The sequence below is a fragment of the Erithacus rubecula genome, assembly GCF_903797595.1.
Source record: "Erithacus rubecula genome assembly, chromosome: 28".
NCBI lineage: Eukaryota > Metazoa > Chordata > Aves > Passeriformes > Muscicapidae > Erithacus > Erithacus rubecula.
The window spans coordinates 3044076-3060297 of NC_136680.1; the positions used below are offsets into that span (position 1 = coordinate 3044076).

Here is a 16222-nt window from a genome sequence, read left to right on the forward strand (position 1 = left end):
CCGCTTCCTTCCTCCCCACGCAGCAGCCCAGAGTCATCATGTTTCACCCGTGGGAAGCTCTGGCAAAGTGCAGGAACCATCCCAGCCCAGCGAGGGATGCTTCCTCTCCAGCTCTGCACTGGGAATTCCTCTGAGGAGGCTGCTCCCTGCAGCAATAACCTTTTATGGTTTCCAGCCAGAGACGAATTAAGCAACTGCAATACCTAATCTGCTTAATGTTCTTCTAAAACAAACAGCATTTGTTCTTGAAAGTGTCATTTTGTTATCCTATCTCCAGCTTCAGCTGAGGAAAGGTGACTGCTGCGGTCTGCCAGAGCCTGGGGGGCCAAGATTCCCTGTCCCCTTGCCACCATGCTGGAGCCTGGGTCCTTCCAGACAGCCTTGAGGGCAGACTATGGGAGACTCAAGGTGCTCCAGAGTTTGCCACACTTGCTGACACATTGGCGACCACCTTGATCACAAATATGGGAATGCTCACAGCCCCCAGACCTGCCTCCTTCCTCTGTGCGCTCCACGCTCAAACTTCCCTGCCCAACATCCCACAGCCTGACACCTGAAGGTGTTTTGCCCATGAGCTCCTCCATCAGCCCCTTGCCCAAGCACCTGCTCCACACACGGTGCCAGCCCAGCCTGAGCAGAGGGAGCCCGTGGCTGGTGCTCACACATTGCCTAAAATGGTGTCCCCAGGGCTGCGCCCGTGCGCTGCCCCGACCCCGCGCTGATTTATCGCGTGTTGAACCGAGTGTCTGAAACCTCTGAGGAGGATTTAAGTCCTTTGGTGGGTCTGGACTGGGTCTGTTGACTGCAGCCTATGCCTTGGCCAAATCCTGAGCCCTGCATGGCACGGGCAGAGCACAGGGAATATTTTCCAGGCCTCCGAGGAGCTGACTCTGTTCCAGGGATCCACTTTAGGGCTGCATGGAGCTTGGTGCAGGGCTGGAGTAGCCTTGGCGGGATGGCTGGACACTGCTTGGGAGGAAAAAAACTTGTTTTAGTTAAACCTTCAGTCCAGGGCTCTGGCCTCTGTCAGGCCACAGCCCTTGGCAGCTCCTGCTGCCTCCCAGGGCTTTGCTGCTTTCTCTTGGGTAGTTCGCTGCTGAAGGGATGGTGAGAGCAGGGAATCTCCTTTCTCTTCCTTCCTTGGATTTGTATGAGGGGAAGCACCATCTGACCTGGCCTCCCTGGCATGATTCCCACCTCCTGGTTGTTCCTTTGGGTCCATTCTACCTTAGCCATCATCCCAGCCTTTTTGGGAGCTTCAGTTGTTTTCACTGCCCACCAAGAGCTTTGGCTGCTGTTTCCAAGTTCATGCCAAAATCTGTGCTGGTTCAAGGGTGTATTCACTTCAAAATGCTGATTTTTGATTGGAAGCTGAATCCAGGTGCAGTGAGGAAAGCAAAAGGTGATGTTTAATAGCTCACTAAATCTCTGTCAGTTGCAGATGCAGCTCAGGGACATCCTGGGCGAGAATTGGTCTATTCATTAAAAATGTCATGTGAAGTAAATTTTACAGTCTTGCTAGAAAGCCTGTTTCAAATTTTCCCTGGTCTAAGAAACCCCTTAATTAAAATGGTGCCTTCAGAAGTGTTTTCTTTCTGTATTATTTATAGTCCTTCACTTGAAACCATCACAGACATTTGAACACACCAAATACTCCTTAAAACAGAAAATCTGGCATCTGCAGTGTGCAGCAGGATCCAAGGAACAAACCTCCAAACTCTCCCTCACGTTTGCTGCCTTTTTTTAGTTGGCACCACACAATTCCTGGCTGACTTGTGTAGCTTTATAATCCACAGCAGGATGCAAGCTTTCCAAGAGTGCATTTTTTAACAATGTCTTCCTTACATTAATGTTTTTATGCTTGATTTTCCTGGATTGTGATGGGTTTCTAGCAGTTTCCTGCTGGTTTTTCCCATTGGATAGGTAGGGCTGCTTACAGTCCCTTGCTGTTGTTCTCTGCATCTTCAGAGATCCACCACAGTGCTTCAGCCAACAGCCTGGCTTTTTTCCCTTTGCCTCAGCCCTTTGCCTCAGCTGTGTGTGTCTCAAAGGAATAAAAAGCCTCCATGAGTCATGCAATGGTTCAGGGATTGTGGCTAAGGTTTCCAGAGTGTCTCGATCCACAGGAATGTGCTTCAGTCAGCTGGAGCATCCATTGTACCACAGAACACATCCAGACCTTTGGTTTCTCAATGACTTATCAGATGGTATGCACACACTCAGATTCACACTCCTGCCCAGGGAAAATCCAGAGGAGTGATCTGGAGCCAGGAGAATTATGTGCTCCTGGTATTGCTCTGCATATTGCTCTGCATATTCAGTGTTGTCTGGAGCCACCAATTTGCCTCCCAATATCCTTTATTACCCACCCACCCAAGTGTCATTTATTTCTTATGGATGAAAATAAAACCACCATCAATATTTTTATTCCTGGATTTCTGATTCGAAGATCCATAATGTCAATAACAGACATAAAAATGTGCTTAATTCTTGTACTGTGGAAAAAGCCTTTGCAGCATAGAACACCCTGTGAGGGTCTGACTGGAACAGTGCAAATCTGGTCTGTCCCTTTGCACATGCTGCAGGGATGAGGTTTCTGCTGGCAGGAAACCCCTGCACCAGGTTTCTACAGGACCAAGGCTGCTGTGGTCTGGAGATTGCCTGGCACTGCCTGTGTGTGAAGGAGCAGAGGGCACGTGGAGCATTTCAGAGCTGCCTGATGTCACCTGTGGGTGTGCAGCTGGTTTTCCATCCCTCCCAGATGTCTGGTTACCTGCTGAGACCCTCTCTGTCTTGCAGGGTCTGACTGCAAGCCGTGCTTACGGGAATTCACTGACCACCACAGCCCTGCCTTGGAGTATCCCACCCCCAAAAGCTTCCTCCCATCCCTGATCGCTGAGGATGATTCCTTCTGCACCAGCATGGCTGAAGAGAAGGCAAGTGTCCTCTTTCCTGCTGCTACCACTGTGCAAGGCAGAGGCCAGGAGCAGCAAACTGGGTGGTCAGCACTATATCCAGAGGGGTTTGTGGTGGAGTAGGAATGGGGGAAGGTGGTACTGACCCAGCTTGTCAAGGAGTACAAAGTTATGTTGCTGTGAGGGACAACAGGGGAGGGTGAGTATTAGAAAGCCACTTGCAAGTCTCGTCCTGCTCTGCACCCCAAGTTCTGCATGGGAGGTGTCCCCTTGCAGGGTTGGTGTGAGGCTCTCAGACAGGATTTGTGCCTTTGCAGGAGGACTCGTCTTCCACAGAGCTGGACGTGCCAGCAGCAGACTTGCACAGCAGCACAGAGGATCTCCTCTCAGACTCTGCTCTCCAAGGCACAGAGTATTACAAAGATCTGGGACTCCTGAGCCTGCCATCTGCCAAAACAGCACCAGCCATGGCAGCACAGCCAGAACAAGGATCCCAGACTGCGTCTGCCCCTCGCTCACTGGAAGAGAGGCCAAGGGCTCTGAGCAAACTGTCTGTGGATGTTGCTTTTTCCAATCCCATTTCCTGCTCGGTACATTATGGCCAGGCTGACTGTCGTTCTCTGAACAAAGGCCACCTGTGCTCCTGTGCAGCTGTGCCAGATGATGGTAGCAGCACTTCTGAGCATCCTGCAGAGGCAGACAACGAGCTGGATCTGCAGGAGGCCCAGGATTCCTTCCCCACGCTGGTGAGATCTATGTCCACGTCCCGGAGGCACAGCTGGGAGAGCCCTCTGTCACCCGTGGAGTGCAGGCGCAGGTATGGCAGCACTGTGAGTGATATTTGATCTACACAAGGCAGTGGAGGTGTGAGGCTGAACATCACACTGCCTGCAGCTCCAGATGCTGCTGGGTGGTCTCCTTCGCCTGTCAGCATCTGCCCGAGCAGCTAGACACCCACTGCTCGTGTTGGGTGGGATGTGGAAGTGCTGGAGCAGCAAGAGGCTTTAATGTCTCCTTGGAAGTAGGAAGATCCTCTTTTCCTGGTGTTGAGGCCAGGAAGAGGATCTTTCTTTTCTGGCTGGAGGGAATCTTAAACAGCATCAGTTGCCCCGATGACCTCTACCTTCTGGCTCAAAGGGAATTTTTCCCATCAAAGAGGGATTAAGAGCTCTGTCAAATCCTTTTTCTTCTTGTCTGTGAGTTGGCTTGGCGGGGCCTGTGCCTGCAAGCACTGTGCTGTCCTCCAGCCCTCTGCCCTCCACATGGCTGCAGAGGAGGTTGTGTTTGTAGCACGGTGCTGAGCTCTTGCTGGGAGCAGAGTCAGGCCTGGCATTCCTGCCATCCTCTGCTCCTGCCACATGAATGCCTTGAGCTCCAGGTTCCTCCAGGAATGCTTTCTCTGCTGACAAATGTATTGATCTCCCAGCTGACTGGGATTTAGGTGCAAGCCAGCAAGGACTATTTTTATCTCTCCTCCTTATACGGTACCCTAAAATTATCTCAGCCTGAAATCTTGGCAGTCCTCTATCAAGCTCAGACTTTGGTTTTCAGACCTATTGTTGTCCCATGTGCCATGGATCATTGACAGTTTATGCTGTAACAGGCACATGAGTAGCGGTGGCACAGAGTGGCTGTGGGTGTCAGGGACACGTTCTGTACCCTTGCTGGGTGATGAAGCACGTGTGAGCAGGAGGCCAGGGAAGGGGAATACACCCCACTGTTCCCTAAGCAAACGCTTCCTGAAGCCTGCCTGTGGCAGCAGGAATGAAGTGACAGTGATCTGCAGACACAACCCATGCAGACACTAAGATTTTCCACTGAGCTTTATCCATCATTTTCTCCTGTGTTGTTGTCACTGCAGCAGTGCTCGGTGTGCAGGACATTGTGAGGCACTGGGGGAGCTGGTCCACCCCTCATTTCTTAGAAAATAATTTTTTTCCTTCCTCAAATCTGGGCCCTGGTGGGAGGAGGATTTATGGCATGATGCCACAGTGGTGATGCGATAAACAACATCATCTGCCACTTGTAAAGGCCCAGAGGGACTTTCCTGGATGGCAGCTGACAGGGCAGCAGCTCTGGGGCAGGCAGGACAGGCTGCTGCCAGGGTGGCTGCACAATCTCAGGGGTTGCTAAGAGATCAGTGTGAGCCATCCAGCACTAAACATCCTGGGTGACCAGGGAGCTGGGGACTCACTGGTGGCAGCCAGAGCAGCTGTTTTTAACAGGCTCAGGACTTGCTGTCCTGGCTGATACTTCCTGAATTTTCTTTCTAACATGTCTGCAGTGGGGAGCATCCTTGTCCCAATTGCATGAGCTTGTGAGGACCACCCAGGCAGGGACATTGCAGGGGCTGTGCCATGCTGGGCAGGTCTGCTCAGGTCTGCTCTGAGGCCTTTTTCTGTCCCCTGCTTAGGTTCAGCCTGGATGTCACAGAGCTGGGCAGTGACCCAGAGCAGGATGATGTGGAGAAGAGGAGCCAGTCCTGCTTCCAGCCTCACGTGTCCCTTCACCTGCCCAAAGGGGAACAGGGAGCCTGGAGCAGCAGCCGGCGTGGCACAGTGATCAAAGTGGAGATAGAGCCACTGCACCCAGACCTTGTGGCCAGCCCCAGCTTGCAGGAGGTGGTGAGTGTGCAGGGCTGGGCATGGGGGCAGCAGGGCAAGCTGGGGGTGCAGAAAGCAGCATACACAGGTGTCAGCCCCAGGCTGGACTCCTTCAATGCCAGCGTGGAACCAGGAGGTCTGCAGGAATCTCAGGAAGGATGGGCTTTTTCAGATAAACTGCCCCATCTTGTGGGATAAAGGCTCTGGGAGCTGCCTGTAGTACAGCCCTATTTTCCTATATATTTAGCTGGAATTTCCCTTCCCTTGTGCCTGTTGCCTCTTGTCCTGTCACTGCAGGTCTAAGAAGAGTCTGGCCCTATGTTCTCTCTAATCCTCTGTCAGGTAGTTGAAGACAGCAGAGTCACACACACACACCCCCACACGCCCCTTACACACTGCTTTGCTCTGAGGAATACCTTTAGACTCAATTAATATTAAAAGGACAATTGCATCATGGTGCTACATGTCCAATAAAAGTGAGAAGTGCTTAGGAGGGCTTCAGGCACAAGTGTCACTTGCTCCAGCCTTCCTGGAGACAACAAACAGCTGGGCCTAATGGTGTCCTGCATCATAACCCTGACAAAACAAGAGGGAAAGGGTGAGGAATCAGCCATGGTGGAGGCTCTCTTGATGCACAAAGCACCAAAGATTTCTGTGACTTTTTACTTCTCCAGAAATGTGTCAGCAACGGGAAGAGACTGAGGTCCAAGTCTGTCCCATCATCCTGTGAGACCATTGCCTCCCCCCAGATACCTCACAGTTTCAACACTTCTCTTCCAGCTGTGGAAGGTTGGTATAGACTTTATGCCATTAAATGGGTTCAAGGTGCAATTAAAAAGATAAAAAACTGGAGCTGTAACCTCCAGAAGTGTGGACAGTCTCTGCTTTCCCATTGATATGGTCTCAGGAGCTCCTGAAATACAAAGCCAGCCTGGTTCTGAGTCTGGCCCTGGCTTGCAGAGCAGTGTCAGCTCACACATGCCCATCCCCAGTGACACCTTGTCACATAACCTCCCTGTGGCTGTTGCATTGGTCACTCCCTACTCAAGTCCCACCTGTGAGGATTGCCCTGGAGAAAAGTGTAGTGATTTCAGAGGCTGGGAAGTGGAAGGGAGGCTGGCTGTCATGGGGAAGGGCTCTGGGTGGTACCAGCTCCTGCCATACTGCAAGCAGGACCCTCAGCAGCAAATATAATACAGGCTGGGGAGGGGAGGGGTGACACAGAAAGGTGATGTAGCCTTCACTTCCCTCACAGAAGTGTAGAGCAGAATCTCCTTCCCTAATTGCTCCTGGCATTTTTTCTTCACCAATCAAGACAGAGTGGGAGCCCAGCAAGATTAACAGGGTCCAGTTGCACAGATTGCAAGGTGGTGCTGTGCAAAGGCAAGCCAGGATCCCTGCTGAGAGTGTTTTGTGTTCCAGGTGTTGAACCCCCTGCTCTGGAGATGCTGGAGAAGGACCATGTGTCCCCAGACCATGTGTAAGTGTTGTCAGTCCTGGCTGGTTCGAGATGAGGGAGATTTTTGAGTGTATCTGAGCTACTGGGGATGCAACAGCAAAGGAGATCCTGTTTGTGCTGGGGCACAGCTGAGCAGTTGATTATAAACCAGCACCTGAGGCTTTGTGGGATGCAGAGTGTCTGTGCAAGGATATTTTCTAATCCCTTGCTTTTCTCTTGGCCCATCCTTGGTAGGTTAATTGTCCAGAAGGTACTTCAGGAGCTGAAACATTACCATGGGTAAGTGTGTCTGGGACAGGGATGTGTGGGGAGGTCACAGGTCTGCCTAAGACACACCTGGCAAAGAACACTTGGTCCCTTGAGGGGCAAATCCCCAGGGTACCAGAATCACTGATTTATTCCAGTGAAACCAGGGTAGAATTGCAAGGAGAGGGGGCATTTCATGTGCCTCCTTGGTAACTAAAAATGTTCCTGCCCCATCCAGAAAATGAGAATTTCAGCTGACCCAGAAATTCTGTTCTTGTGTTCTTTACTGTGTCTGATGCCTTTTCCCTGCCCAGGGTGAAGCAGAGAGCTTGTGTGCAAGAAGGCAGCGATTCTTCCCAGCAGAACCTCACTTGGTTTGAGTTCCTGTCTAATGAGTAAGTGAGAGAGACAGTGGATGACACACACACTGTGTTCTGAGAGCAGACTGATTTTGAGTCCCCTCCACCTAAACTCTACTGCCCCAGTAATCCTGTGTGCAGGACACTGGTATCTGCTGGGCTTCAGCCAGGAGTGTGGCACTAAACAAAACCTGCACACATGGAAGTTCAGCTCCTTATTTCCAAGTGCCTCATTAATAAATGACATGGCTGATGCTCCAAGAGATGGAAAGCTCATACTTGGGGTCCTAAAGTAATGCTTCAATGAAATTCATCAGTTATCTCCCTAAGCTGGGCTTGCTCAGTGCATTTCCCCTTTTTTAAGATATTTTGGTCTCTTTTCAGAAATGAGGACAGTGGGAAGAGTGATAAAGCAGAGAAAGGCACAAAGGTGATGCGACGCCTGAGTTCCCTGCGGAGCCGAGTCACTGGATCCTGGAAGGATAAGGTGAGAGAGAGAGATGTTGAATTTGTGGAAGGAGTTGTTAAATTCTTCAAGTAGAAAAGGGGATCAGTAGGGAACATTTAGCTGGATTGCTGTTGGGTGGCTGAGGCCTCTGTGCTGATCAGTAGATACACTGTGACCCCTAAAGTAGTACTAGTGTGTGGGACTGAGTAATCCCTGAATTCCAGCCCTCCTTGCTGCAGGGCACGTTCTGGATGCTCTTATGCTGCCTTGGCACTTTTGTGCACAGCAAGAAGAGTGCCTTGGCTGGGTGACTGCCTGGGTGACTCTTTGTGGCAGGAGGAGCCTGCAGTGGGACAGCCAAGTGTGTCCTGTCCTTCAGCACAAATGGACTTAGACTAGAGGGACTGGCCCAAGCCTTGGGAAGGCATTTGGGAAAAGCCATCCCACTGTACCTGCTGCCCAGCAGCTCTCTGCTCATTTGTCCCAGTGGGGAAAGGAATGTTTGAGCAGTGCAAGGTTGTGACTGAGCTGTGTTCTTCTCTCCTTCCAGGGTAAGAACAAAGAGCAAGTCAAGGAGAGAGAGAAGGAGAAAGAGACAAAGGAGACAAAAGAGAGGTGTAAAGATATCAATGGGCACCAGCTCGTGCCAGGAGTTTTCTCCAGTTGCACCAGCTGCTCACTGTGTGCCAAACCTCTTGGGAATAAAAGTGGTCTGCAGTGCCTGAGTGAGTATGGCTGTCACTGCCTGGCTCTGCCCCAGCCTGTGCTCCCTGCCTGCCCTCCAGCCCAGGCTGTTCTCCTGCCTAAATCAGCTCCCTGGATTGCTTCACTTCTCTGCCTGGCTTGACTCTACCCCACCACTCTGCTTGGCCTGGCTTGGATGTCTCCCCAAACACTCTAAATGATCTCCGAATCCTGCTTGGCAATAATTCATCCTCATTTTCTCTGGCCACTTGACCATTTCCTGCCCCTTTCCCCCAAGGAGGGTTCTAGATCAACCTTTCTTTTACTAATTTTTTTTAATCATCAAGTTCTGCTTTGCCTGAACAAATATCCCATCTGCCTGAGTGTAGCTGGATCTTTTAGGCTGTTTTTCACAGCTGAAGTGATGTCTCAGCTCAGCTCTGTGCATGGGCACTTCTAGGAATTTCTAGAGCATCAAAAACTTTATTAACTAACAAAAAGTCAAATGCTGCCTTCCAGGACATGCATGGGTGAGACTGTTGCTTTTCAGCTCTAAGTAGTGCCAGCATGCATGGGCCTCTGTGATCCCACTGCATCCATTGTGGCATGGCTTTGGCTGACAAACCCTGTCCCTCCTCTTTGGGCCAGGTACTCAGGGCACTGAAGAATGTTTTAATTCCCAAGGGATTATCTGTGGGCAGAGAAAATTTTCTGGAAATGAAAGGATTGCTCTCTTTCTCCACCCTGTACCCTCAAGCAATGCTCGCTCTCTCAGAGGCTTTTAAGGTCAGTAAAACCTTTCTGGGGCATAAAGGGACTGATTGCCCTCGGACATGTGTGGTGAGAAATACATTTTCCCTTCAGGGCAGCTGGAGGGAAATTGAAAAGGGGCACAGAGCTGGCTATTAGTGAGCATTTTTCAGGCATCACAGCAAAAGGTAGGAAGCAGGGAGCTGAATAAGAGCTTTGCAGATATTTAGAAAGAACCAAAATAATATGGGAGGAGGCAGAGCTGTGCCTTGTCATTCCTGTAGGAGGACTCTCCCAGCCAGAGGCTCTGTTTGCAGTCCTGCACACTGCTTTACAAAAATACCTTAACCTGGGAGGATACACACAGTCCTTGATAGCCATGAGCATGGAGCCATGCTCCATGTGATCTTGGGAACTCTGAGGGCATTTAGTGTGAGTGATTCTCCTCTGGACAACCCTATGGAGATCTGTGATCTGGAGCTGGAATGAGAGTGTGGCTCAGCATGGTTTGTCCATCATAAATACACAGGGACTGGACATGGGTTATGGTAACTTTCACCTTGTTTCCCAGCCCTCCCACGTGTTCTGTCTTGTGAACGTTTAGGAGAAAAACTCCAAGGTGGCTGAGGCACTGGTTTGTGTTTGGGACTCTGTCACATCTCCTTTGGCTCTTGGCTGCCCAGGCTAACACAGACAGCAGAGCAGCACAGCTTGTTTTGTAATGTTCCCTTTGCAGAGGATTGAAGTGAGGCTGAACAATCAAGCAGGGTTCTGAGATGTCCATTAAAATTAATGGCCTGTCTGTGGTGAGAGCTGGGCTGGGACTTGTGGTGTGACAGCTGATGGCCTGAGAGTGCCTATATTTGGATGATGCTGGGCTGAAACCTTTGTGAGCTGCTGCTGAGCTGGTAGTTGATATCAGCAGCTCCCATTACTGCAGCTCAGAGCAGTGTGTGGTCTCCTGCCTAGTCCCTGATAGAGCTCTGGAGCAGCAAGCTCCAGGGCCACCTGGAAGCCAGAGCAGCAGGGCTACTTTTCAGGAGTGTGAGCAGCTCTGTCAGGCTCGGCCTGAGCTGTGGCTGCTGCCAGCACGTGAGGAGAATTTGGCTGAGTCTCTGGTTTTCTCCTGGTGAACTCACATTTGACCATCCCCTCGCCTTGGCCCCCGGCCAGCTCTCGCCCATCGCTGGTCAGGTGCTGCTGTTGCTGTTGTTGTCTCCGTGGTATTTTTAACTGCAGCACCACCACGTGGTCCAAGGCAAAACGGGCTCGTGGAATACACAGGAAAAGATGATGGTTAAAGAAAGGGATAAGCTGAAGGGGGAGAGGGATGGAAGAATGATTGCAAGCCTGAGGTCTTTTCACTGTCCAGTCGAAACAAAAGGTCTGGTGACTTCCATGGCTGTGATGAGCTGGAGGAGCGAGAGCTCTTCTTATTAGCAATGCTAACAGCAGGAGGAATTCTGCATTTAAGTCAGAACAAAAAAACATTGTTCTGCTAGAAACACGTGTGTGAGCTGTGAAGAAAGTGGGCAGCTGGATAGCCTGGTACATGGTAACTTGTTTCTCTCTCCCATTGAGTCCTCCCATCACACAGAGTCTCCAGGGGAGAAGTCTGTGCTGTGTGTGCTGTGCAGAGATTCAGGAGAGTCTCTGCAGCTCAGGATGTGCAGTCAGGAGCCTGGTAGGGATGAAAAACAAAGAGGAATGACTGCAGTCACAGGGATCTCGACAACAGTGGCCACCCAAACTCTGCTGTTACGTAAACTATGAGCTGTGAGTCTCTGGGTTTATTGTTCACCTGGAAATGAGAAAGCTCCTCTTGAGCCTTTGCTATCATGGGTGGAGAAGGTTCTGTGCCTAAATTAATCCTCTCTTATAAACATGCTTCCAGAGTTTATGCAACAAGAGTTAGATGAGTCCCAGGGAAGCCCTGACAGGAGGAGAGCTCTCCAAGCAGGCTGTGCCATGGAGGCGAGCCAGGAATATGCTGTGTAATACAGATGGAAGGAGGATTGCTTCCCTTGAGCTTGAGCACTGGGGTAGAGGTGGGTCTTCCACATCTTTAGCTGACAGTCAATCTCTATTACTTCATGGGAAAGACAGAGCCCAAGCCTCAACAGGGGTGTCAGACTGCTCATCCTCTTCCAAGGAAACCTATAGATACAACCAAAGTTTATCCGGCTTTAGACAAGCTCCTCTTCTTTAAGAGAAGGTGCTCAGTTGAATGAATCTTCCTGAACAATACAGGCTGTGCTGGACTGTCCACCTGTCCTAGGCTGACCCTTGCTGACTGCTTCAGTGCACTGGCTGATCTCTAACTGGTTGCTGTAACAACTGGTCTCCAGGATTTATTTAAGGCGCATTGTGAAAGAGGTTTGGAAAACCATTTCCTTTCTCACAACAAGAAAGGGAGAGGACGTAGGTTTCTGCAGTTTGTGAGGTAAACATCCTCCACCCATGGCCAAGGAGAAGCCAGAAGAGCTTTTGCTTTACACCTGAAATTTGGTGTGAAATTCACCTTTCACTCAGCACTTGTGTGTACAGGGTTTTGCTTTTGGATTCCCAGTGCAGTACCAATAAGCTAATAGGTGAAGGATAATTTTGGCTCATGATAAGGAGGAATTACTTGATTTGCTATCCTGAAATTTCTGTTCACATGGAGTACTAAGAAATCTGAAAAGCAACAGGCAACCTGGAACTTTGCATTTCTGTAGAGAGGCACAGCTGCAAAAAATCTTCTGTTTTGGGGGAGAAAGGGAGGTTTAGGTGCTGTAACATGATGACAGTGATAAATGGACTAGGAGTCCCACTTGGAATAAACTACTACTGACAGAAGTCCAAATAAACAGAGGCAAAACCAGAGCGGCTGCGTCGGGCTGTGGGTTAAGATGGTTCTGAGCCAATGGAGCAGCATCTGAAGCAAATGTGAAAGCGGCTGCAGCGCTGGTTGCAGAGAAAACACTGACTGAGCTGAGTGTCTGACACAGAGCTGGCTCAGCCAGCTCGAGAGGGCTTAGAAAAGGAAACCAAAGTACATCCTATTCTCAGTGCTTCTCTTTTTCTGCTTTTTACTTTCTTTTTGCGTCTGGACAGTACTACCTTGATCTGGAGTATCTCCAAATGCTGCTCCTTTCTTTCCCTGATAAAACCTCGAGATCTTGCACACTTGACAAATGCATAAGGACAGTAATAAACCCGAGACATTCAGCAAGAAATCTTTTGCTATTACAGAATTACACAGGATTAGACAGCTGGTACTCTTCTCTTTGCAATCCAAGCCTTAGCTCTAAGCTATGGAGTCTTGGAGCTGGCTGCTGTGCCAGATTTTGCACTGATTTTGTGGCGATGCCCTGAGGCCGCACAGGCACGGCACGTTCTCTCCATGAGCTGCAGTTGGGCAATCTGCAATGCTTTACTTTTATATTACAGCAAAGCACGAAGTTTGAAGTCTCTAAGGATTAATCAGTCACCAAGTGACAGCCAGCTGTTTACCCCCAAACTGCTTTATGTAATGATCATTTCTCTGTAGTGCTGACAGGCCCCAATAAACAAGTGGGACCTCAGTGTACTCAGTCGTGTAGAGAAGCAGCACAAAAGGGAACATTTTGGAAAAGCTTGCAACTATGAGACGAAGATAAAAATAAATCGATTAAACAGGTGGCAGTGTGGAAACCAGAGATCACATTGGCCCCATGGCAGGATTTCATCACATCTCCAGCCCAAAAAGAGTGGCATGGTGGATTTTGAGAGGGAAGTTTGTTTTGTAATCACATAAGTTGTGTTTTCAAACTCAACTGGCAAGTAGGATATGTGTGTTTTAAAAATTTAAAATATGACAAACTTTCGATCAGTATTCTAAATCCTCAGAGTGAAATCAGGAGGGGAAGGTGGGTGGTGAGCTCTTAAAAGTTTTCATGTCTGCACTAAGTACTCCAGCAGCCTCCTGCTAGTACATCAAATTGCTTTGGTATCAGGGAAAAGGTGTTTTTTCCAGCAAGCAGTTTGGTTCTGTGAGTCAGTGCATGGGTCTCGTGCTAGGGAAGATAATTTCCCTTTGCTGTCGTTTGTCTGTGCAGGGGTCACTGACAGAGGCCTGGGCAGGCACTCGCTGTTGAGCAGCAGATAGGGAAGGCAGCACCTGCCAACCCTCCGGGCACTGCAGCCTTGCCTTGGCAGGGTGTTCATAAACACTCCAGCACGTTGGGTTGGCAAGTCCCACTGGGCTTTTAATAACAAATTATGTATTTCAAGTCGCAGGCGATGTGCAAACACACATGAAGTGCCATGCTGAAGATGTCACTGGGGTGTCACATCCCATCTGTTAGAGGCCTCTTTAGACTAGGAGGAACTGTGAGCCTGCCCTGAGGGGAAGGTGTGGCCTAATGGTGGCCATGTGCCCTCCCTGAGGGGAAAAACATGGGCTGTCTTCCCTTAGAGAAGTCATGGGTTCTGGGCAGCTGAGTATCCTCCCTGAGGGGAAAGTGCAGGCTGAGGATGCTCATGGTGTCCCTGAGGGGGACACGCAGGCTGGGGGCCCTGTGCCCTTCCTGAGGGAAAGTGCAGGCTATGGTTTACCATGCCCTCCGTGCAGGAGGAAGCAGCAGGCAATGGATGGTGGTGTGCCCTCCATGAGGATGAAGCACAGGCTGAGGATGCTCCCTCTGTGAGGGAGATGTGTGTTGGGGGCCCTGTGCCCTCCCTGCAGGACAAAGGAGCAGGCTATGGGTGGCCATGAAGGAAAGTGGGGGTTGTGAGGGCTGGAAGGACTGTGTGCCCTCCCTGAGGGAAAAGGGCAGATCAGGGGAGATTCTCTGAGGGGAAACCAAGAGCTATGAAAGGCTCTGCCCTCCCTGAGGGGCAGAAGCAGCTGGAGTGGCTGTCTCCTCCATGAGGGGAACGAGGGTGTCAAAGGATGATATGGAGGGCGCTGCTCCACCCTGAGAACGCCCTCCCTCAAAGAAGGGAGAGACTATGGGTAGTTGTACCCTTCCTGAAGGAGAATGTGGCCGTGTGTCCGCTTTGAGGGGAAAGTCTGGCTATAGGTGCTTGTGCCCTCCCTGAGGGGAAACCGTCAGGGCTGAGTGTGCTCTTCCCAAGGGAAGGAGCAGGATGAGGATGGCCGTGTGCTCTCCATGGGGAGCGGGCACGGGCTGCAGGTGCCGATGGCATCCCTGAAGGGAAAACATGAGTTAAGGATGTCCGTGTGTCTTCCCTGGGGGAAAACACGGGTTAATGATGTCCGTGTGCCTTCCCTGAAGGAAAACACGGGCTAAAGATGTCCGTGTGCCCCCTCTGAGGGAGAAACGTGGGCTAAAAATGTCCGTGTGCCCTCCCTGAGGGAAAACACGGGTTAAGGGTGTCCGTGTGCTTTCCCTGAGAGGAAAACACGGGTTGAGGATGTTCGTGTGTCTTCCCTGAGGGGAAAACATGGGCTAAAGATGTCCGTGTGCCCTCTCTGAGGGAAAACACGGGTTAAGGGTGACCGTGTGCCTTCCCTGAGAGGAAAACACAGGCTGAGGATATCCATGTGGCCTCTCTGAGGGAAAACATGGGTTGAGGATATCCATGTGGCCTCTCTGAAGGAAAAACATGTGTAAAGGGTGTCTGTGTGCTCTCTGAGGAAAAAACACGGGCTAAAGATGTTTGTGTGCCCTCTCTGAGGGAAAAACACGGTGACCGTGACAGAGTGACCGTGTGCCTTCCCTGAAGGGAAAACATGGGTTAAGGGTGTCCGTGTGCCCTCCCTGAAGAGAAAGCGCGGGCTACTGGTGTCCGTGTGCTCTCCCTGAGAGGTAAACACGGATTAGGTGTTTCCATGTGCCTTCCCTGAGGGGAAAACACGGCTTAAGGATGTCCGTGTGCCTTCCCTGAAATAAAAACACGCGTTAAGGATGTCCGTGTGCCTTCCCTGAGATAAAAACACGGGTTAAGTGTGTCCGTGTGCCTTCCCTGAGGAGAAAGCGCGGACTACTGGTGTCCGTGTGCCTTCCCTGAGGGGAAAACACGGCCTAAGGATGTCCGTGTGCCTTCCCTGCGATAAAAACACGGGTTAAGTGTGTATGTGTGCCTTCCCTGAGATAAAAACACGGGTTAAGTGTGTCCGTGTGCCTTCCCTGAGGAGAAAGCGCGGACTATTGGTGTCCGTGTGCCTTCCCTGAGAGAAAAACACGGGTTAAGGATGTACGTGTGCCTTCCCTGAAGGAAAAACACGAACTAAGGATGTCCGTGTGCCTTCCCTGAGAGGAAAACACGGGTTAAGGATGTCCATGTGCCTTCCCTGAGAGGAAAACACGGGTTAAGGGTGTACGTGTGCCTTCCCTGAGAGGAAAACACGGGTTAAGGGTGTACGTGTGCCTTCCCTGAGAGGAAAACACGGGTTAAGGGTGTCCGCGTGCCCTCCCTCAGGCCGCCGGCTGTCCCTGCGCTGTCCCCGAGGGGCCGGGACCCTGCCCGGCCGTGCCGCGGCGCGCAGGCGCACCCCCGCTCCCCATTTTTCCTTCCGGGACACGGGGGCGTTTCCTGTTGCTGTGGCGGCGGCTCCCGGGACCGAGAGGGAACCGGCGGCTCCCCGGGGAGTCCGGTAAGAGACCGGGCTGTCAGCGCGCCCGCCGGGCCCTGGCTCCGCTCCCCCCGGCCCTAGCGAGCCCCCGGGCACCGGCACCCCCTCCCCGGGGCCGCGGCGCGGGGACCGCCCTGCCCCGGTCCCTGTGCGGGCGGCGGGGGCTCAGAGGGTTCTGAGGGGTCCCGGCGTTTGG

The 16222-nt window shown here is 51.3% G+C and overlaps 1 protein-coding gene across 4 annotated transcripts in view; it reads left to right on the forward strand.

Moving 5' to 3' along the window:
* ARHGEF18 (Rho/Rac guanine nucleotide exchange factor 18) overlaps positions 1-16222 on the forward strand; it is a 50902-nt gene that overhangs the window by 3913 nt on the left and 30767 nt on the right. For 3 of the 4 annotated variants that reach the window (XM_079328240.1, XM_079328238.1, XM_079328237.1), the window contains exons 2-10: positions 2800-2936; positions 3233-3732; positions 5329-5539; positions 6193-6307; positions 6941-6998; positions 7212-7256; positions 7538-7618; positions 7967-8069; positions 8581-8755. In XM_079328240.1, coding sequence (XP_079184366.1) covers positions 2922-2936; positions 3233-3732; positions 5329-5539; positions 6193-6307; positions 6941-6998; positions 7212-7256; positions 7538-7618; positions 7967-8069; positions 8581-8755 — 1303 coding nt within the window. In that variant the 5' untranslated portion in view covers positions 2800-2921. The remainder of the gene's footprint in view (positions 1-2799; positions 2937-3232; positions 3733-5328; positions 5540-6192; positions 6308-6940; positions 6999-7211; positions 7257-7537; positions 7619-7966; positions 8070-8580; positions 8756-16222) is intronic. The other variant, XM_079328239.1, reaches the window with a different exon arrangement.